At 43.5% G+C, this 20,898-nt stretch overlaps 3 protein-coding genes and 1 pseudogene across 3 annotated transcripts; 1 reads left to right on the top strand and 3 right to left on the bottom strand.

Annotated features, from left to right (window-relative positions):
* Positions 1–472: 472 nt before the first annotated feature.
* Positions 473–9,364, bottom strand: LOC123487351 (rho GDP-dissociation inhibitor 1-like; the record flags this gene model as incomplete). The annotated part of the gene is made up of 2 exons (XM_045218576.1): positions 9,257–9,364; positions 473–664 (listed from the first exon to the last, which is right to left on the bottom strand). Coding segments are annotated over exons 1-2 (289 nt in total), but the record flags the coding sequence as incomplete, so codon positions are not given.
* A 1,053-nt stretch (positions 9,365–10,417) lies between these two features.
* Positions 10,418–13,315, bottom strand: LOC121534007 (annotated as a pseudogene).
* A 74-nt stretch (positions 13,316–13,389) lies between these two features.
* anapc11 (APC11 anaphase promoting complex subunit 11 homolog (yeast)) lies at positions 13,390–16,373 on the top strand. The gene is made up of 4 exons (XM_041840413.2): positions 13,390–13,473; positions 13,653–13,748; positions 14,021–14,139; positions 16,020–16,373. The coding sequence occupies exons 3-4, from the start codon at positions 14,031–14,033 to the stop codon at positions 16,163–16,165; spliced, it is 255 nt and encodes an 84-aa protein (XP_041696347.1). The 5' UTR covers positions 13,390–13,473; positions 13,653–13,748; positions 14,021–14,030; the 3' UTR covers positions 16,166–16,373.
* Positions 16,374–17,193: 820 nt separating this feature from the next.
* On the bottom strand, positions 17,194–19,986 carry ppp1r27b (protein phosphatase 1, regulatory subunit 27b). The gene is made up of 3 exons (XM_041840415.2): positions 19,509–19,986; positions 19,076–19,226; positions 17,194–18,593 (listed from the first exon to the last, which is right to left on the bottom strand). Exons 1-3 carry the CDS (start codon positions 19,738–19,740, stop codon positions 18,464–18,466), a joined length of 513 nt encoding a protein of 170 aa, XP_041696349.2. The 5' UTR covers positions 19,741–19,986; the 3' UTR covers positions 17,194–18,463.
* Between the last annotated feature and the right edge of the window lie 912 nt (positions 19,987–20,898).

Raw genomic sequence — 20,898 nt, 5'->3', positions numbered from 1 at the left:
CAACTGAACTGAAAACATCCAAGTAGGGATATCTGTGAACTTCTGGCCCTTACCTAGGCCTCCATTTAAACATAAACTTTTAAATCGATAGTACAGACCAAGACTTCTTAGAGGCCCTTTTCTTAGAGGCAACATTTAGAAACGAGGACTGCGTGTATACTACCAGTAATAACCAGCTGTCCAACGGTCTGCCCCACAGTGAGAGCTGAAATCGGACAGCTATCCATTAGTTGAAGGGCCCCCAACATTAAATAAACATTTGTTTATTCTGAGATACACACAGTCCCTGGGTATTAGCTATAGCCTTCTCCCAGAGCTAAGCTTGTCTTATTGACCCATAAAGATACTAAGCAGGCGCCAGGTAGACACACATACAAACACACACCATACACTTATTGAGAAAACAATGACAAATACACAACCCAGAAACACACACAGAGCCAGAAACACACACACACACACACACACTCACCAGCGACAGCAGCAGCGCCGGCTCCTAGCAGAACCTCCTTGTACTTCCGGAGGCTCTCGTCGTCCTGGTCCAGCTCCTGGATCTCCTGCAGTGTCTTCTGGGCCGGGGGCTTGTAGTTGACCGTCTCGCCCACGTCGTTCTCCGCAGCGATGGCTGCTAGCTGCTCCGGAGTCAAATCGTCCTCAGCCATGTCTGTGGAGAGAGAGAAAGAGAAGCGACAGAGCGAGAGGGGGGAAGAGGAAGAAGAGAGGAGGAATGTTAGAACCAAGATTATTGGCAAATAGGGGCCTCCCGAGTGGCGCAGCAGTCTAAGGCACTGCATCGCAGTGCTAGAGGCGTCACTACAGCTCCGGGTTCGATCCCAGGTGTCGCAGCCGGGCCGTGACTGGGAGACCCATGAGGCGGCGCACAACTGGCCCAGCGTCGTCCGGGTTAGGGGAGGGTTTAGCCAGCTGGGATGTCCTGGTCCCATGGCGCTCTAGCGACTCCTTGTGGCGGCCGGGCGCATGCAGGCCGACTTGGGTCGCCAGCTGTACGGTGTTTCTACGACACATTGGTGCGGCTGGCTTCCGGGTTAAGCGAGCAGTGTGTCAAGAAGCACTGCCGCTTGGCGGGGTCGTGTTGCTGAGGACTCATGGCTCTTGACCGTCGCCTCTCTCGAGTCCGTACAGGAGTTGCAGTGATGGGACAAGACTAACTACCAATTGGATATCACGAAATAATATATATTACATTTATTGGCTAATAAATAGTTCCACTAATCGCTGTTCCTCCCATGTGGCTTCTTCTCAGAGGATGTACTCAAATAAAAGGATGACAGCATCTCATCAATTACTATGAAATGCTGCTATGATGACATCACACAAGGCAACAAACAAGGAACTAAAATGCAGAAAGGTTTCCTGATCAGAAGAACCAAAAAGGTGTTGATCATTGAGTGAGAAGTCCTCTTTTACTACTGATGACTTAATCCTGGGTCTAATGTGAAAAATCAGAGCACACTGAAACAGCGTCAGCACTGGTGGGAGACCATCGAATTAGGTAATGTGTGAAAAGTCGCATGACATGGGCCCCTAACACACACACACACACGATTGAGGTCAGAGGAGCAGGGGCTGTGTTTCTTAGCATTGGGAGAACCACCAGAGGGGTTGTTCTAAAAACAGATCAATCAAACACAGTCAGTCTCTCACAACCATTAGTCTCCAGGGGCCTCTTAGCCTGCCTTTTCAAAACAAGCTCACACCAATCTACTTACACTGACTGTCATGTGTTACAGTGACGTTGTCTTCCTTTCATTCTTTATCAAGTAAGTTCAACTACGCTGACAGATGTGGTCAAGCTTCGATCAAAACAATGTTAAAATAGACCACATTTAGGCTACATTCTTTAGACACCATGGTCCTCAGATGTTGTTGTTGCCTGTTTCCCCAGATCTGTAATGGCCAACTCCTAAGGTCGTTGTCATGACAAAACATGTTTGGATCTGGGCCAACTTCCAGGCTTAATTTGTGGGAGCTTTCCTTCGAGTAAAATCTGAATTCAACTGTTCTTGAAATTGCTTTTCTCAAAAACGACTCAACAATCGACCTGCCCATCTCTGTCCTTTGAACTCATGCCGACTTCATGAGATGCTATCTTACCAACAACTAAAACCGTTTGACAGCAAGCCTAATGGCATTCACAACAAACAAGATGGCCAATAAAATCCACTCCAGATGCATCATCCCCATCCAGGGGTTATAATTGGAATGAGGGGCCTCTCCTCAATATACTTGAGTCACGACGACTGGAGGGGCTCACAAAAGCAGGAAGAGCTGTGTTTATGCCAAGAAGCGTCCGACATTCCCAATAAGGCTTTCTCTCCCACATTAGCCTGACCATGAATCCTGAATCCTCTGTCTGTGTCCGCCACTACTACTACTACTGCAGAGCTAGCGCTCGGAATGGAGGTTCAGTTCCATCAACATCCATGCGTTTTTAGACTAATAAAGTTATTTTCCACTTGATGTTGGTGATCTATCATTCTTTGCTGGGTCTTGGGGGAGTGAAAGTATTTCAATGTTGGCATTTAGTCTTAAGAGTTAAAAGCACATCTGGATCCCTGTTAATCAAAGAGTGTAAGACTATTATAAAATCAGACTAGCAGCCTGGTGTGGGATTTTGATTTGGAGGAAAATGGAGCGGGGAGAATTAATGACGCAGTTCGTTTTGTTTTGGAGTTTTGTATGGCGTACATTGCATAGTACACATATTAGGAAACTAATCCCTCACTAAAGCCAATCTACACTGGAACAAAGAAAAAAAGTACACCATAAAACAAAAGAAAAATAAGTACTGCTGCATCAGTATTTCCCTTAGCCGTTATTAGCTGGCTTTTGGCCGATAAAAAAATAGATAAGCTGATGAGTACAATTGGCACCGGCCAATTGTCCAGGAGAAGAACAACAAATCCCATTGCAAAATAATGCTTTTTAGCCTATTCATTGATGTAAATACATTTGACCGGTCATGCTTATCTGTCTATAGGTTCATTTGCATAATTTAGTGGAATTAAATTGCTGTGTGTATATATTCGTTATGTATCTTATTTATCACACACGCACAGCATACAGATACAGAGCCTTTAAGTGGAACATCTGTCAGACAGCGGGAGAGCTGCTGATACAGCATCTCAAACAGCAAATGCATAAGCAATGGAAGGTAGGCTTCTTCAGCGCGTCACACACCACTTTGCAATGAGCTGGAGGCAGTATGCATTTTGAAAACATACACTTAATTGTTGGAAACCTGAACGTTTTACTACATGTCTTACCTTGCTTCAAAGTAGCCTAGCCAAAAATCAGACCATATCCATGAAGGCACTTATTTTATATCAACTTTCTTTCATTGTCCAGTAGCCAAAGGCACAATCCTAGTCATATTACTAACCAATGCTAGTTGTTCCATATTAGATCTCCCCTCTTTCTAAATTTCTAATGGATATTTTCATCTCTGTCACATGTAACTGCTTGCTTTTGACAATAGTGTTTTTCCCGCTAATAGCATTATGGAATGAACATTCACGCGTAGCCTACTGCCTTGTGCGGTGCTAATACATGTTTAGAAACAATAGTTTACCAACATTTTAAGGCTAAATGTTCTGATATTTTAACGTTTGTTTTATGTTGCCTAGGCCTACTGGTTGTATGAATTTGGGATCTATCGTCCCACAAGAATAGGTACTATTGCCAAGAGTGTGCAAAGCTGTCATCAAAGCAAAGGGTGGCTATTTGAAGAATCTCAAATATAAAAAATATTTTGATTTGTTTAACACTTTTTTGGTTACTACATGATTTAATGTGTTATTTCACAGTTTTGATGTCTTCACTATTAATCTACAATGTAGAAAATAGTAAAAATAAAGTAAAACCCTTGAATGAGTAGGTGTTCTAAAACTTTTGACCAGTAGTGTACATGTAACCAGGTAAGAAATCTCGACCTACGATTCGCAATGCTCCCACGTAGGGAAATAGGGCCTGCGAGAAGAGCCCTGCAGCTCCAGGCTATTCGGTGTGGGAAATGTGGGGACCCGGTGTCCAAGTAGGCTACGCGTAGCTAGCTATACGTGTGGAAAACATTTCATCACAGGTAAGACTTTTAACTTGTTTAATATAGTCTGTTTAACTCCATTCACTACTTAAAGTCCATCTGTTTGTGTTGTTGGTCTTGGCACTCACGTGGCTGGTAGCACCGTCATGTAAAGGGGTATGAAGGAAGCCCTACAATATTACGTTTTTTCATACTTTTCTTAAAATGTAGTTTTGTAATTGATAAAAACAAGCAGACAAGAAAATTGTGTTTGAAAAAGGTTGATTTCTTGCTGTGAGCCAATGGGGTAACCTAGGCAACCACAGGTTGTTTTCCCCGTAGGCGGGAGGTGCCGCGACATTCTATCTAATACCGATGGAGTATTTACAAACAAACATGTGATTGGCTCAACTGTTCTGGGGAACTACAGTAAGCTTCATAATGTAAAATAATGTGACAGGTCAAATGAAGAACGCAATCTGTCTTGCAACTCCTAACGTATTGCACAAGTTGACTGCAGGTATTAACTTAAAGCAGGTTTAAAGAAATATACTGAACAAAAATATCAAACGCAACATGTAAAGTGTTGGTCCCATGTTTCATGAGCTGATTTAAAAGATCCCAGAAATTGTCCATACGTAGAAAAAGCTTATTTCTCTAAAATGTTAGTGCACAAATTTGTTTACATCTGTTAGTGAGCATTTCTCCTTTGCCAAGATAGCCACACCTGTCAGGTGGATGGATTATCAAGAAGCTGTTAAACATGATCATTACACAGGTGCACCTTGTGCTGGGGACAATAAAAGGCCACTAAAATGTGCAGTTTTGTCACAACACAGATGCCTCAAGTTGAGGGAGTGTGCAATTGGCATGCTGACTGCAGGAATGTCCAACAGAGCGGTTGCCAGAGAATTGAATGTTCATTTCTCTACCATAAGTCGCCTCCAACATCGATTTAGAGAATTTGGCAGTACGTCGAACCGGCCTCACAAACGCAGATCACGTGTAATCACGCCAGCCCAGGACCTCCACATCCAGCTTCTTCACCTGCGGGGTGGTCTGAGACGAGCCACCCGGACAGCTGATGAAACTGTGGGTTTGCACAAGCAAAGAATTTCTGCACAAACTGTCAGAAACCGTCTCAGGGAAGCTCATCTGCGTGCTCGTCATCCTCACCAGGGTCTTGACCGGACTGCAGTACGGTGTCGTAACCGACTTCAATGGGCAAATGCTCACCTTTTCCAGCGAGCCAGTGCCCATCGAAGTGTGCTCTTCACGGATGAATCCCGGTTTCAACTTTACAGGGCAGATGGAGTCATGTGGGCGAGCGGTTTGCTGATGTGAATGTTGTGAACAGAGTGCCCCACGGTGGCGGTGAGGTTATGGTATGGGCAGGCATAAGCTACGGACAACGAACACAATTGCATTTTATCGATGGCAATTTGAATGCACAGAGATACTGTGACGAGATCCTGAGGCCCATTGGCGTGCCATTCATCCGCCGCCATCACCTCATGTTTCACAGAATTATAATGCACGGCCCCATGTCGCAAGGATCTGCACACAATTCCTGGAAGCTGAAAATGTCCCAGTTCTTCCATGGCCTGCATACTCACCCAGACATGTCACCCAATGAGCATGTTTGGGATGCTCTAGATCGACGTGTAAGACAGCATGTTCCAGCTCCCGCCAATATCCAGGAACTTCGCACAGCCATTGAAGAGGAGTGGGACAACATTCCACAGGCCACAATCAACAGTCTGATCAACTCTATGCGAAGGAGATGTGTTGCGCTGCATGAGGCAAATGGTGGTCACACCAGATACTGACCGGTTTTGTGATCCACGCCCCTACCTTTTCTTTTTTAAGGTATCTGTATTCCCAGTCATGTAATATCCATAAATTCAGGCCTAATTTATTTATTTCAATTGACTGATTTCCTTATATGAACTGTAACTCACTAAAAATAAAATAAAATGTTGCATGTTGCGTTCATATTTTTGTTCAGTGTAGTTTTGACGGTATTGATGGTATTGAAAAACCATTCGGGCTTAGTCCAAATACCCCGGTATACGGTATATATTGTATACCACCCAAGCCTAAAATCTACTTGTATATTTTGTATGATATGGCAGTGGCTCTTTTGCCATTGGATCACCAAGACCTGTAAATAAATCTACACTGAGCACGTCAACCTGCCTTGCCTTCTGCTGATTTCATGCCCTTAAGACTGCTACAAGGTCCCTATTTTACAATTACATAATCAAAATGTGTTGTTGACAAAATAATGAAAAGGGCTGTCTGGTTCCTCAATAAATAGACAAAGAGTTGTAGTTGAACGAGTCATTGCATGTATAGATTATTTATTATTTTACTTCACTTGAAAAAACATGTGACTCGACTTGCTCTTAAAATGCACGCCTTGAACTTGACACGAGACTCAACCCGTTCTACTTAGGACTCGACTTGACTCGGACCTTGTGACTCGAATAATAGTGACTTGGTCGCACGTCTGCTAACATACATCCAGCCTCCTGACCTACCTGAACTAGCAGGCTAGGTGGAATGCCACAGAAGGAGAGCGCTGCCCTGCAGACAGTGGAACGTGGATTTAGACTGCAGTGATAAACGTGTCCGAGCACAGGGCAGCCAGGGGCCTGCTTAGACTCCAGTCTGGTCTCATTGACTAGACATAGCATAGTAAATGTAAATCCGGGACACTCAAATTAGTATGATATGGTTACATAAGACAGAAGGTTACTTTAAGGCAAAAATGAAAGGAGGGTGGTTGGTTAGGTGGGCGTATAACGTGAACGACAAAGCAACCCAAAGGTTGCGTGTTCAAAACGCATCACGGACAACTTTAGCATTTGATCTAATTAGCAACTTTTCAAACACTTACACATTTTTAGCTCTTTTGCCACTACTTAACATGCTAGCTAACCCTTCACCTTTAACCTAACTCCTAACCTTAATCCCTAGCGTCGCTAACGTTAGCAACCTATCTAACGTTAGCCCCAACAAATTTGAATTTGTAACATATCATACGTAATGGGCTAATGGGCATCCACAAATGAATACATACCATACGAAACGTAATATATCATACTAGTTTGAGTGTCTCGGATTTGCGAACAGATAATACGAAACGCTCTGAGACCAGGTTGCAGACTAATACTGACTGCATTTACACACACAGACAAGGTGACAGACCTACCTCCATCTTGCAAGAACAGATCCCGAGGACAATCAGACCCGACCCGAACAGACCCAATAATTTCTTTAAAGGGGACCTGAGAACGATCAGACCCGAACCCGAATGGACCCGACAAACACCCTAACGGGTCCGGGTTCTAGACCCGATTGGACCCAAGTAAAAAAAAAGAAGTGCGCATATATATATATGCATATCAGCCAAGTTGCTATTCTGGTTAACGAATAGGTATTCATATATTGTCTAAGCCTTCTATAAGTCAATAAATTAACCTTATTAGCATAAAATAAATATTACTAGACCCGATGACAACCAAACAGGAACCCGGCCCGGATCCAAGGGAAAAGTTTGTATTTTGGACCCGGACCCACCCTGGTCGGGTATTTGGGTGGCCCCGTGAAGACCTCTATACCAAATAATGAACCAAAGATATCAACTGTTTGGTTTGGCAAATGTGTGTCAGATATATAAAGTTGTGTGTGGGGCAGGGAGAGGTTGGGGTGTTTCAGAGCAAATGTTATGTAATGATTTGCACTAAACCTGCATTTCACTTCCTATTCCCTGCTCTTAGGAAAATGACATCCTCAACTTTGTCTGGGGGGGTTGTAGGTCTGATTTTAACTCAGCTGGCAAGTGCATGGGAAGTTCAGAATATAAACATAAACAGCTGCAAGCACCTGAGCATAGATGAGAGATTGTTTGTCAAGGATTGATTATTCATTTACAAATAATTAGAATTTAAAGCAATTTCCAAGTAAATGCTAACTTTATGGACACTATTTAATGAGCAGTGATGTTCCATCGTACAGGGCTCAATCAATGTCGTGATGGCTTCTAGTCTGAAGGGTCCACTACACCCCGCCCAGTCTGAGAAGATGATGTCAAATCGTTCTAGCAGACAGAATGTTATACTTCAAATTCAGGTTGACAGCGAATAGTCTAACTATGCTAATTAATTTCCTCTCACATTCACCAACTAGAATTTGCATCAGTAAACATCAATGGATTAAATTAATTACAGTTGAAATAATGGCTAATAATGTATTCAAACTTGTGAACAAAATGAATTGTACTATGCACAGGTACAGAACAGTCTCTTTCCCCTGTGCAATCACTGACAATACTCTACACAGCCACCAGCTGTAAAATTATCATTTGTGTGTATTGCAATAAAACTGGGTATGCAGTGTGCACTACAGATCAATGTAGTATGTAAATACAATTGTTATCTTATCAACATCGCTTTATGCACTTGAGTTACTTCCTGGAAGAGAAACAGCTAACAAAGAAATCTCATTTCAATTCTATTGTTGTCTGTAGGTGGCTAGATAGCTGGAGTTGTAACGTTAGCTTGCTGCAAAGAAAAACTGACCGGTTACTGTAGTTACTGAACAGATGCTGACTTTAGAGCATCCAAACTAATAGCTAAATAATGAGTTAAACATAATGTGTTAAATCTACATCTAAGAACAAAGGTTGCCTAATCGTCGAATTCAGCACTGTTTCAGGCGACAAAGTAACCAAACGTCAGACAGCCAAATAGCTAACGTTAGCTAATGTGTTAACGCCACTGGCTAACTAGTCTCTGACCCGCTAGACACTGCCGTAAGTCATCAAGATGCACGAGGATTGCTAGCTGGCTAATTAGCAACCTGGGTGTTGGACTCCCTAGATACCTGCCACCCAATTAAACTAAACGATGCTATACTACAAATGTTGCCGCTTTTACCTAAGTTCCACTGCGGCAGAGAAAAATATTAGACCAACGTTTATTTCATGTTTCGCTGGCTACATACTGCTGCAGAAAGGGTGTGAAGTTTGTAGCTACGTTAGCAGGCTAACATTACCGTGGTTGGCTTGCTAGCACAACTCAGCAAATTGCTAACTAGCAAAGTTGGGAGGAAATTACACAACCAGATACAAAGTAAGTCTAAAACATAATGAACCATCATATGCTTGATTGTTAACTACTGTATAGGTTGTGAAAACCAGGTCTTTACCGTTTTCCTGCCGTTTTCCCCCAGGCGCTTCTAGAATAAGTGCTTCAGTTGCTCTTCCCTGTGCAAGTATGGCGAACAAGGAACGGCGCCGCCCCATGCAACACGCTTCCGGGAACTATGCCGCGGCGCGCACGCTCTATGCGGTGGCGTGCAGTTGCTGGTGCCGCGCGCCCTGAAGAGATATTAGGTGGGGCTAGTTTGAAGTCTTGAACAAGTAGTGCTAGTGTTTTTGACACTTCATTTAAAAACAGCATTTGAATCGTTTCAATTGTTAACGTCATTAGGCCTCATCCTTCATTGCGAACAGACTAATCAAACTGGTCTGTCTAGTTCTTTGACCATTTGAAATACTATCGAACAAGTCAGTGATGTTGGAGTGAAAAGTAATTTCATTCCTTACATTAATATTGTAGTAAACACAAAAGTAGTATGAAAAGGTATTAACATTACACATTATTTGAGTTTGACAATCTGACAAGAATGCTGTGGAGCATGTTATAAATTGCTTTAGCTTTTGTTATAAAGTAGCAGCACAGTGAACCACCATTGGAAGTTCAAACATTTCCACACACTTGACATGATCACCCCCACACCCCTAGAGGTCTAAGAGCCAATTTATGCTTGATCCGAAAATGTGGTTGGCGGCGCCATATGGATGGTGTGACGTAATTGCAGAGCCTCCGAAGGCACGTAGAGGCCAAATTGAGCTCCACAAATCCCTGTGCGCCTCAAATTTTGTAACAATGCGGAGGGCTCCATATTGACATGATTGGTTGACAGTAGTTGAGGGTGGTATGTCCTGTATAAACAAACTCTCTTCCTGGGCGCTACTTTTTAGCTTGTGCGATCTGCCCTTAGCAGGCACTTAACCCTTTCTAGCTCTGCGCAAGAAGTATGAATGCCCTGACTTCTGCAGAGGCTGTATCACCATAAATGCTGCATGGCCAATGCAGACGTCATATTGACCATGCAGCGCCTTTCAGGCTTGTGGTTTGTAGGGCCGGTTTCCTGGACACAGATAAAGCCTAGTCCAGGACTAATCGTAACTCTATGGATAATCTACACTGAAACAGTTTTAGCCTTTAATAGACTTAATCTGTGTGGGAAACCAGCCCATAGTGTTGTACAGACCTTCACCAACAAGAGGAAAATGCACTGGAACAGTTTGTTTTGTAGGTTTATTACAACTATGCACAAGGAGAAGGGGAGGCAGAGGGCCAAAAAAACTCCCCCTCAAAAACCTACAATCGTCCCAAAAATAAAATCGTACAAAAAGTGTTCATAATATTTAAAAAAAGGGAGAAAAGCAAGATCCATCCACACATTAAAATGACACCAAAGAACAGTAAGTGTAAAAGATCAATCCATTTTTCAGGTCCAAGTCCACAATAACCAGCTTCAGATGCTGCAGAGGATGAAAGATGGGTAGGGATGAGGTGAGGGATTCCAAATGAGTGCTTCTGGGAATTCTAACTGGTCTCCATCTGCAATTAAAAACAAGTGAAAATTAGGACCAAATTCCAGCTACAAAGATCAAGTCACTTACATTGAAGAATTGACATGCCTATACTTTCATGCATTTACCTTGGCATTGTAAGCATCCAACTGGGCATCCAGCTCTTCAGCAGACAACTGCTGCGGTTTGCCACCACCACGTCCACCTCTACCCCTGCCCCTGGAGCCTCCGCCACCCCGCCTGTCTCCACCTCCCTGCCTGTCTGTGAAATTGGGGCGTCCAATTCTGTCTCTGTTGAATCCACCACTGCCTCCATTTGAACTGCAAACAGATTCAAAGAATCAATGAGTAACAACTGGGAATCACTAGATTTTTAAAAATTCAATTCAATCATACATGACAAGGAAAAAAATATTATAGAATCATCACATACCTCTGTGAAGGTCGTCTCTGGGTATCGATTTGTGACGTGACGTGCTGAATGCTCATGGCGCGGCCTGTGAGCAAAGGGAAAACAAGATTAGGCATCTTTGTTCAGAAGAGTTAATCAATTACTACATTATTATTTTATGACAAACAAGCTTCAAAACAATATTAATCAACTAATTCCAATTAAAGCTCACCATCGAGAGGTACATTGTTGTACTGTTTCATGGCTTTGAGTGCATCAGCCCTCCTCTCAAAGTGGACATCAGCGGTTCCCTGGCTGCGGCCAGACCGGTCATAGTGAACAGCCGCTTTCTTCAATGTACCAAATTCCGCGAACAACTCCTGAAAAAAACATTACAAACACAATAAGAAACATGGCCGGTACAATTAATGTTTAACGTCAAAACGGTTTGGTGAAAAGGCCGACATCTTTCTATCAATTGACTGTAGAAATTACCTGGATATCAGCGTCAGAGACACCGAAGTCAAGGTTTGAGACCAGGAGCTTGCCGCCAGTCTCCACACCGCCACCTCCTGCTCCCCCACCACCGCCAGCATTACCGCCGAAGCCACCTTCGAACATGTCGTGTTGCCATTTGTCCGGCAGCTCTCTGGGCTGTAAAGGTACAATGAGAAAATGCAGCTGCTGACTTCTGGTTCCCCTGCTCCTGCTGATCAGACTGATCACATTTGAGTCAGTTGCTTAGGCAGGCAGGGGAATCTTGCATCATCACTATCATTTAGAGACATTGGTCTATGGTGGATTTATGGTCAGTGTAACAGCACACATATTACTTAATAAAAACAACTAAATTAATATAGGAAATAAAGAACCAAAACTAAGCTAGTAGGAAGGATGGCAGGACTTCAAAGTCAAAATGGCTCCTGCACTACAGATGGTTTGAAGGTTGTGTAGGTAATTAGAATGGCAGTGTAGGCAACAACAACAACAAAAAACAGACTTGAGCTCGATGGCAAGGACCGCATCCAGATTCTTCTTCAACTCCTCCAAGTGTAGAAAAAGTCCAAAGAAAAATCCTTCCTTCAAAACGTGTGAAAGTCATTTGTGTCATGCTCCCTTAACCGACCATGGAAAGTTCAATAAAGTTCTTTGGGGTGTTGTGCTTTGCAGTCTGGGTCAAAATATGAAACAAAGAAAAACTCAATGTGGCACAGGAATGGTGGCCCAGTTGACTGAACATCCATTTTGAGTGTCGCCATTTTGTTAGCTTCGTTGCGTAAACAGTCCAATTCTTGATAATTTGACAAATCTAGGACTTTAAATTTAGGGCCGACAAATGAGATTAAGAATTTGTGGACTACCAAAACACCCACGAGGTACACGTTTTGAAGACCAAAGGTGAATATCTGGGCCAGCTAGCATTCAAACTACACAAACAAGTGTTGGCTAGCTAGCTTATGAATGCAGATCAGCTCCGTTTTGATGTGGCCCACGAGGGTGAACAACATGTTGTTAGCTAGCTAGTTAACGTTCACTCCCAGAAACTTGGGACATGAACATCAGTAACATTCAATAGTGCTGGCTGGCAACTGTTTGACCTGAAGCGGGGAAATGCAATGTAGACCATGGGCCCACAAACACGACTTTGTACGTCATTATCAAAGGAATAAACGTTTCTGAACAGTGGTTTCTTCTTTGGGTTGTGCCCTATAGCGCACTTCCCGTTGATAATTCCACATCCATCAGCAACTTTGCGAACTACCTTGTATGTGTAGCAGCACATTTTAACAAGATCGGCTAAATTATGTAACATTCGTCGTCGTCGCCTCTGCCATTCCTCCTTTTTCTGTGATCCTCCGTGTTCCTACCCTGCTGTATGGCGTGGGTCTGCTGTCGCTTCTGTCTCCGCTGAAGTTCTGTCGACTCCTCATGGGCCCGGATCCGCCGGTCCGGCCTCGAGAGCCAGCTCCACCGGGTCGGCCTCCACTCCCACCTCGACCCGATGATCCTCGGCGCGGCCTCCTCGACTTCCGCGGCCACCTCCACCTTTCTTACTTTGTTGAATAATGTCATCCAAAGACATATCCATCTTATCAGCCATGGTGGCACTTGTCGTGTTAAAGATAACAAATAATTGGAAAATGAACTTTTAGAATGTAGTTTTTGTTAGCAAAATCTAGCGGCTTTCCCCTGTGCTGATCAACGGCGAATAGCTCAAAGTTTGAGTGACGTGACTGGCCTTAAAGATAATTGTAGTAAGTGACGTAAGTGCATTCTTACTACCATTTCCGTTCGATTTAGCGCTTCTTTCACGACCAACGTCCTCTCTGCTGATATCTAGTGCCTCTATCCAGCATTGCAATCACAAAGGTACCTTTCTGGGGGGGACAGTGTATAATCAAAATAGTCAAAAGAGACCATCATATATTTATTTTTGACAATCTTTTTAGATTTTTCTCAAATGCAAATAAACGAAAGGAAAAGACGAGACATATATTAACATACTCTGGATTGTACCTCTTTTGAAAACCTCTTTTGATCCTCCACAGGCATGGGTGGCGATGTTTTCCCCCGATTCGAGGATGTAACGTTAAATGTGTGGGAACTCTCAGGAAATGTTTCGTGTCTTCATTTTAAAATCCAAGGTAGGACTTTAGAATTTGAATACATTTGCCATGTTACTTACTAGCTAGTTATTCCAAATGTCAACAGCGAAGTAACATCATGTGGCGGTGCACCACAGCTTTCTAGACGAGCAAACATTACATGACCTACTGTGTATAGCTAGCTAGCTGTCTGTCTGGTTACTGTAACGGTAGCTAGCTACTAAGCCAACGTTAAGAGTTCTAACGTTAGCTAGGCTAGCCTAAACCACATTGAACCAAAGCATTTGAACATTCATACGTGTGCGGATCAGGTACAGGGAGATGAAGGTTAAAATCAAGCAGTGGAACGGCGTGGCATCCTGGCTGTGGATGGCCAATGATGAGAACTGTGGGATCTGCAGAATGTCTTTTAATGGCTGCTGCCCAGACTGTGAGTTTTTATATAAAGCTGCTTACTAACTAACTACTGAGTTATTCGACATGTCTCATCAACATACTAAGTCCCTGAAATGAATGTATGCACAAACTCAATATGGTCCTTAGTGCATGTACAGTTCCTTCGGAAAGTATTCAGACCCCTTGACTTTTTCCACACAAAAAAAAAATTCTCAGCAATCTCCACCCAATACTCCCATAATGACAAAGTGAAAACAGGTTTTTTGACATTTGTGCACATTTATTAAAAACAAAAAACAGAACTACCTTATTTACATAAGTATTTCAGAACCTTTGCTATGAGACTCAAAAAAGCTCAGGTGCATCCTGTTTCCATTAATCATCCTTGAGATGTTTCTACAACTTGATTGGAGTCCACCTGTGGTACATTCAGTTGATTGGACATGATTTGGAAAGGCACACACCTGTCTATATAAGGTCCCACAGTTGACAGTGCATGTCACAGCAAAAACCAAGCCATGAGGTCGAAGGAATTGTCCGTAGAGCTACGAGACAGGATTGGGTCGAGGCACAGATCTGGGGAAGGGTACCAAAACATTTCTGCAGCATTGAAGGTCCCCAAGAACACAGTGGCCTCCATCATTCTTAAATGGAAGAAGTCTGGAACCACCAAGACTCTACTTAGAGCTGGCTGCCCGGCCAAACTGAGCAATCAGGGGAGAAGGGCCTTATATAGACAGGTGTGTGCCTTTCCAAATCATGTCCAATCAACTGAATTTACCACAGGTCAGGGAGGTGACCAAGAACACCCAATGGTCACTCTGACAGTGCTCCTCTGTGGAAAAGGGAGAACCTTCCAGAAGGACAACCATTTCTGCAGCACTCCACCAATCACGCCTTTATGGTAGAGTGGCCAGACGGAAGCCACTCCTCAGTAAAAGGCACATGACGGCACGCTTGGAGTTTGCCAAAAGGCACCTAAAGACTCTCAGACCACGAGAAACAAGATTCTCTGGTCTGATGAAACCAAGATTAAAATCTTTAGCCTGAATGCCAAGCGTCACGTCTGGAGGAAACCTGGCACCATCCCTACGGTGAAGCATGGTGCTGGCAGCATCGTACTGTGGGGATGTTTTTCAGCAGCAGGCACTGGGAGACTAGTCAGGATCGAGGCAAAGATGAACATAGCAAAGTACAGAGATCCTTGATGAAAACCTTCTCCAGAGCGCTCAGGACCTCAGACTGGGGCGAATGTTCACCTTCCAACAGGACAACGACACTAAGCACACAGCCAAGACAACGCAGGAGTGGCCTCAGGACAAGTCTCTGAATGTCCTTGAGTGGCCCAGCCAGAACCCGGACTTGAACCCGATCTAGCATCTCTGGAGAGGTATGAAAATAGCTGTGCAGCGACGCTCTTCATCCAACCTGACAGAGCTTGAGAGGATCTGCAGAAAAGAATGGGAGAAACTCCCCAAATACAGGTGTGCCAAGCTTGTAGCGTCATACCCAAGAAGACTCAAGGCTGTAATCGCTGCCAAAGGCGCTTCAACAAAGTACTGAGTAAAGGGTCTGAATACTTGTGTAAATGTGATATCAGTTTTTTAATTTATTTTTAATAAACTAGCAAAAATTCTTATCCTGTTTTTGCTTTGTCATTATAGGGTATTGTGTGTAGATTGATGAGGGGAAAAAAACAATCAATTTTAGAATAAGGATGTAATGTAACAAAATTTGGAAAAAGTTAAGGGTTCTGAATACTTTCCGAATGCACTGTATGTCTATTGATGCCTTCATATCTTGACGGTTATGCATAAATTGTCGTTTGATATCATGACGTGTTCAACGTTGTGACTATATGGACACTTATCCTCTAAGGGGAGACCTTTCAGCAACATAATGTCTACTTTCCAGGTAAGGTTCCTGGAGATGACTGCCCATTGGTCTGGGGCCAGTGCTCCCACTGCTTCCACATGCACTGCATCCTCAAATGGCTCAACTCCCAGCAGGTCCAGCAGCAGTGCCCAATGTGTCGGCAGGAGTGGAAGTTCAAAGAATGAGCTCATCCGGACAACATCACTTGAATGCCTTTCAAAGACAGACTGATGCGTGCGTCACAATCAGAGGATTCTAACGTTTCAGTATACATATGCTTATTTTTTTTGTACATTTCCAGCTACTTTGTTTTTCTCTGAGGCTGTCATCGTTTGTATTCTGTGGAGGGGTGTGTGAATGATGAATGTGAATAAATGTATAATTAGGATTTAATCTTGACCTGCTACCAATTTTAATTTTATATAGCGGTTTTCTCAAACTCAAAGGTCTTTACATTGTATGAGAGTAACTCTCCTCTTTAACAAGCTGACCATTGATTAATCAATGCAAATTCATTGAATTGGTATCTATAGCCCCTGAGATAAACTGCACAGAGTGTACAAAACATTAGGAACACCTGCTCTTTCCATGACAGACTGACCAGGTGACAGCTATGATCCCATATTGATGTCACTTGTTAAATCCACTTCAATCTGTAGATGAAGGGGAGGCGACCGGTTAAAGAAGGATTTTTAAGCCTTGAGACATGGATTGTGTATGCTTGCCATTCAGAGGGTGAACGGGCAAGACAAAAGATTTAAGCGCTTTTGAACGGGGTAGTAGGTGCCAGGCGCACCGGTTTGAGTGTCGAGAACTGCAACGCTGCTGAGTTTTTCACGCTCAACAGTTTCCCGTGTGTATCAAGAATGGTCCAACACCCAAAGGACATCCAGCCAACTTGACACAACTGTGGGAAGCATTGGGATCAACGTAGGCCATCTTCCCTGTGGAACGCTTTTGACACCTTGTAGAGTCCATGCCTGACGAATTGAGGCTGTTCTGAGGGCAAACGGGGGTGCAACTCAATATTAGTAAGGTGTTCCTAATGGTTTTGTACACTCAGTGTACATGTCCTATTGTTTTGACAGTCAGGACCACGCAGAACAAACCAAAAGTGGAGCCACACCCGAAGTACATAGAAACTTATTTCAAACCACTCATATAGGATCAGATACATACACCCCACTAATAGGTTAGGGGTAGGATAGTTTGCTGCTAGATATGTGGTGTACGGGAAACTTCCACTCTTGATGATACTGGTGGGCTATTTTCTTGTGGCTAAAGCACAACCCTGACTTGGCTTTAGATTTCCTCAGCCCTTTCCCAAATTCAACTTGTCTCTCTAAATCCATCAGAAAGCAGCACCTCAGCCAATACTGTACAGTACTCATTGTGCAGAGGCATGGATAATCACCTCCTGCAGAGAGCTGGTCCAATTAACAAGCATTAACTTGATCCCCGGCTGGAGCCATCCTACCGGGAACTGTACCTTGCTTCAATGTTAGAAATGCTTCTCAGTCCACCAAGGTTAATTGGAACCAAGATTGGTTACTGTAGTTTGAAATTAAAGTAAAAATAATACATTTTCTTTCTCTTCAAACAGTTCTGTCAAGTTCTTATACCAGTAGTTGATAAAGACAAATAGATCACCAAGTTGTTTTTGTATGAAACAATTTTAATAAAATAGACCACTTATTTACAAAGCGGTGTAACCACGATTGATTGCACACGGTTTGTTATAAAGATTGTAAAAACAATTGTAAACACACAATTTACCATTCCAGTGGTGTTTGCAAAAGTTTAGAGGTAAAGTGTTAGACTAACATTCATGTCGTACATTTTAGAGTACATACAGTTTGCAGGGTACATATTCATGTGGTACATATGCAGGGTATTCGTTTCAAATTGAAAAGTCGTATGATGTAAATGACAACTCTTTAACTATAAACGCTGTCAGTAGGTAGAGTTGACCTATCACATTGGTTTACTGTGGTGGGCAGTAGGCCCTATTGCAGAATGGCCCTACGTGTCAGAGGACAACGACAGATCCATGTTTCACAACTTCCAAAAAAGCTTTCACACATCAACTATATAAAGCAATTAGAAAAGCTGATTACCATACTGTTATCTAATTCATTTCAGTGCTGCGTTCACCCTGTATAAAAAAGTACAAAAGCTCAAACTAACTTCTGCACCTGCAAACAGCATTACAAAGCGATGCCTGCTGAGATTTCCTGGGAGGAGCCCCTTTCCAGCAACAGTTCAGTTCACTCTCAAAGGCAACCATCTACTGTTGGCTGGCCTCCTTCCTTCCTCCCAACAGACCAGATATGTCTCCAGGACCACCTCGAGGGAGGGCACTGAATGACGATGTTCTACCGATCTGTCCATTTCATTCCATTGTCGAGGGGCAACCGGGAGGCCTGGACGAGGAAAGAGACTGAAGATTCAGTGGAGTTTTAGGGTTAGACGAGGAGGAGAGCTCAGTCGTCTTCCACCCCAAGCAGCACCTGCAGCTCCCGAACCCCCGTGCACTCTGGGTCGATGAGATCGGCAGGTGTCTCCCCACACTCGTTCTCCGCCTGAGGGTCGGCGCCAATAGAAATCAGGTACCTGGTGGGAGAAGCAGAAGAAAAGCATTGTCAGTAAAGAAAGTACCCAATGGTATGTGCCGTGCTGAGAGAGTTAAACGTGAGATTCTTCAGAGGGTTAGAGGAAAGTGGCAGATCCTCATTGTAGTTTACTGCTATTGGGGTATGAGGGCTACTCAAAATTCAGCCAATGCATGTTTTGGTTTGTCTTCCTTGTAAGGGCTTGACACTGTAAACCGGCAGTGTGAGCTGCGTCCTAGTGACGTACAAATCTGAATCTTCACCTATCCTGAAGTGCATTGAATTCCTGAACTGCAGGGATGCTGCATTGACATGGTATGGCCAGCAGCAGAAATACAAGTTAGTCAGGTTTGAAGTTGATATTAATAGTACATCGGCTCAAGACCCAGTTGTGCTAGCCCACTGACCTCGCTTAATGTGTGTGGATAAATAAATAAAGCTAGTGACTGTTGATGTGTGGGTATGCTAGGTGCGTTGACTCACTTGGCAATGTCAGGGAATCCGTCGCTGCAGGCCATGTGGAGAGGTGTCCAGCCCTCCTCGTCTCTCTGGTGGATGTCTGCTCCGTGCTTCACCAGCAGCTTCACACACTCCAGGTTCCCAGAGAGGACAGCCTCATGGATCGCTGCCATACCTGCAGAGCCGTCAATGGGAATGGATGTGAAATAGCATCAGTACAGGTTCATTGAAGGAACACTCAATGATCAAAGTTTATACTGAGGCATTAGTCCATTACTGTATGTGCTACAGAGACTCAGGTCAATGCATCAATACTGGAGTCATTAGAAATGATCAAGTCTTTGGAATTGTTAAGCCCAGTTGAAATCTAACCAGAGCATGAAGACACTTCTGATGCTTCAAGCTCTTGAATGCATTAAAATGGTTTCCATTTTGTTCTGATTTCATGGTGACTCACCAGAGTGGTAGATGGTTTCCAGGCTGACCCTCCTCTTTCTGATGAAGAGTCCAATCCTGTCCAGCTCGCCCTGCCGGACGTAGTCCTGGAACACAATGTCGTTGGGGAAGTGGACGCTGCGGACCGGTTTGATCTGTGGAGAGGAGCGGGCGCAAGAAGAGCTGCTGGACTCTTTGGGGCCATAAGCCTTGATGCCCATGGACTGGGAGACTGGGTACTGGTAGTACTTCATCCTCGAGAAAAGTTGTCTTGCTCAAAGATAAAACAATTGTGAAATCCAGTGACAGAAGAGGATTTCAGATGAAACTCTTCAAGCCTTTTTCAGCGGTAAAATAAACCAAAGGCAGTGAAATTAGACATTCAAGATATGTCCTTCAAAAAAGCCTTTCCTCTTTCGTCAATGGCTCTCGTGGTGCAGTGTCCTGTATGTTTCAGACAGTGGGGCAAGTCCTGTTCTGAAATCCAGGGCCTGCGTCTAGACCTCTATATACTCTCTGCTGGTCTATTTTAGGTTCCATCACCTCACAGGTCAAGTTCTAGAATTGGAAGATGAGTGGCCCTAGGAAGCGGGTCCCTCCTCCTACCATCCTGTCACAAGCACTGGATCGCCAGCCATGACAGTAGCAGTAACCACAGCTTCTGTTTTCACCCACTCCTCCCCCCTGCTTTTGAACATGACCCCTCCCAGATGCATGACAGCCACTGGTCACACACACCACTGAAGGGGGAGAACCTTCTCGTAAACAGGACATAAAAATGGTTTACTGTCAATAGATGCCAATGCTAGGCACAGGGCCAAGAGGGGGTGAAGTGTCATGACTGGGCTGTTGAAAATAACAATGTTGATAAAGCATTTCAATTAGAAAGACTTGGGCAAATTAATCTGTCAAAGTCATATACAATGCATACCATTAACGTTACAGAAAGGTAATAACCAGTCAAAAGGGCTTTAGTTTGGTCGTCGTGGGAAATTCACTGCAAGAGACTAATCCAGTAAGCACGACTTAAAAATCGGCACCGATTCTTCATTGAATCATAGTTACGGACTGAAGTACTTACTGTGTTATAACCATTAGAAACATTGGGCCCTAGTTATAGCCTATTTACTGGCATACGTACAGTGAGGGAAAAAAGGATTTGATCCCCTGCTGATTTTGTACGTTTGCCCACTGACAAAGAAATGATGAGTCTATAATTTTAATGGTAGGTTTATTTGAACAGTGAGAGACAGAATAACAACAAAAAAATCCAGAAAAACACATGTAAAAAATGTTATAAATTGATTTATATTTTAATGAGGGAAATAAGTATTTGACCCCCTCTCAATCAGAAAGATTTCTGGCTCCCAGGTGTCTTTTATACAGGTAACGAGCTGAGATTAGGAGCACAC

This window comes from Coregonus clupeaformis, unplaced genomic scaffold (genome assembly GCF_020615455.1).
Source record: "Coregonus clupeaformis isolate EN_2021a unplaced genomic scaffold, ASM2061545v1 scaf1671, whole genome shotgun sequence".
Classification (NCBI taxonomy): domain Eukaryota; kingdom Metazoa; phylum Chordata; class Actinopteri; order Salmoniformes; family Salmonidae; genus Coregonus; species Coregonus clupeaformis.
This window is presented reverse-complemented; position numbering and strand designations above follow the sequence as displayed.

Coding starts and splice junctions, on each gene's coding strand:
- anapc11 (XM_041840413.2), top strand. CDS start 14,031: ATGAAGGTTAAAATCAAGCAGTGGAACGGCGTGGCATCCTGGCTGTGG. Junction 14,140..16,019: donor TAATGGCTGCTGCCCAGACT/GTGAGTTTTTAT, acceptor TCTACTTTCCAG/GTAAGGTTCCTGGAGATGAC.
- ppp1r27b (XM_041840415.2), bottom strand. CDS start 19,740: ATGAAGTACTACCAGTACCCAGTCTCCCAGTCCATGGGCATCAAGGCT. Junction 19,227..19,508: donor GGAAACCATCTACCACTCTG/GTGAGTCACCAT, acceptor ACGGCTCTGCAG/GTATGGCAGCGATCCATGAG. Junction 18,594..19,075: donor GGATTCCCTGACATTGCCAA/GTGAGTCAACGC, acceptor TTCTCCCACCAG/GTACCTGATTTCTATTGGCG.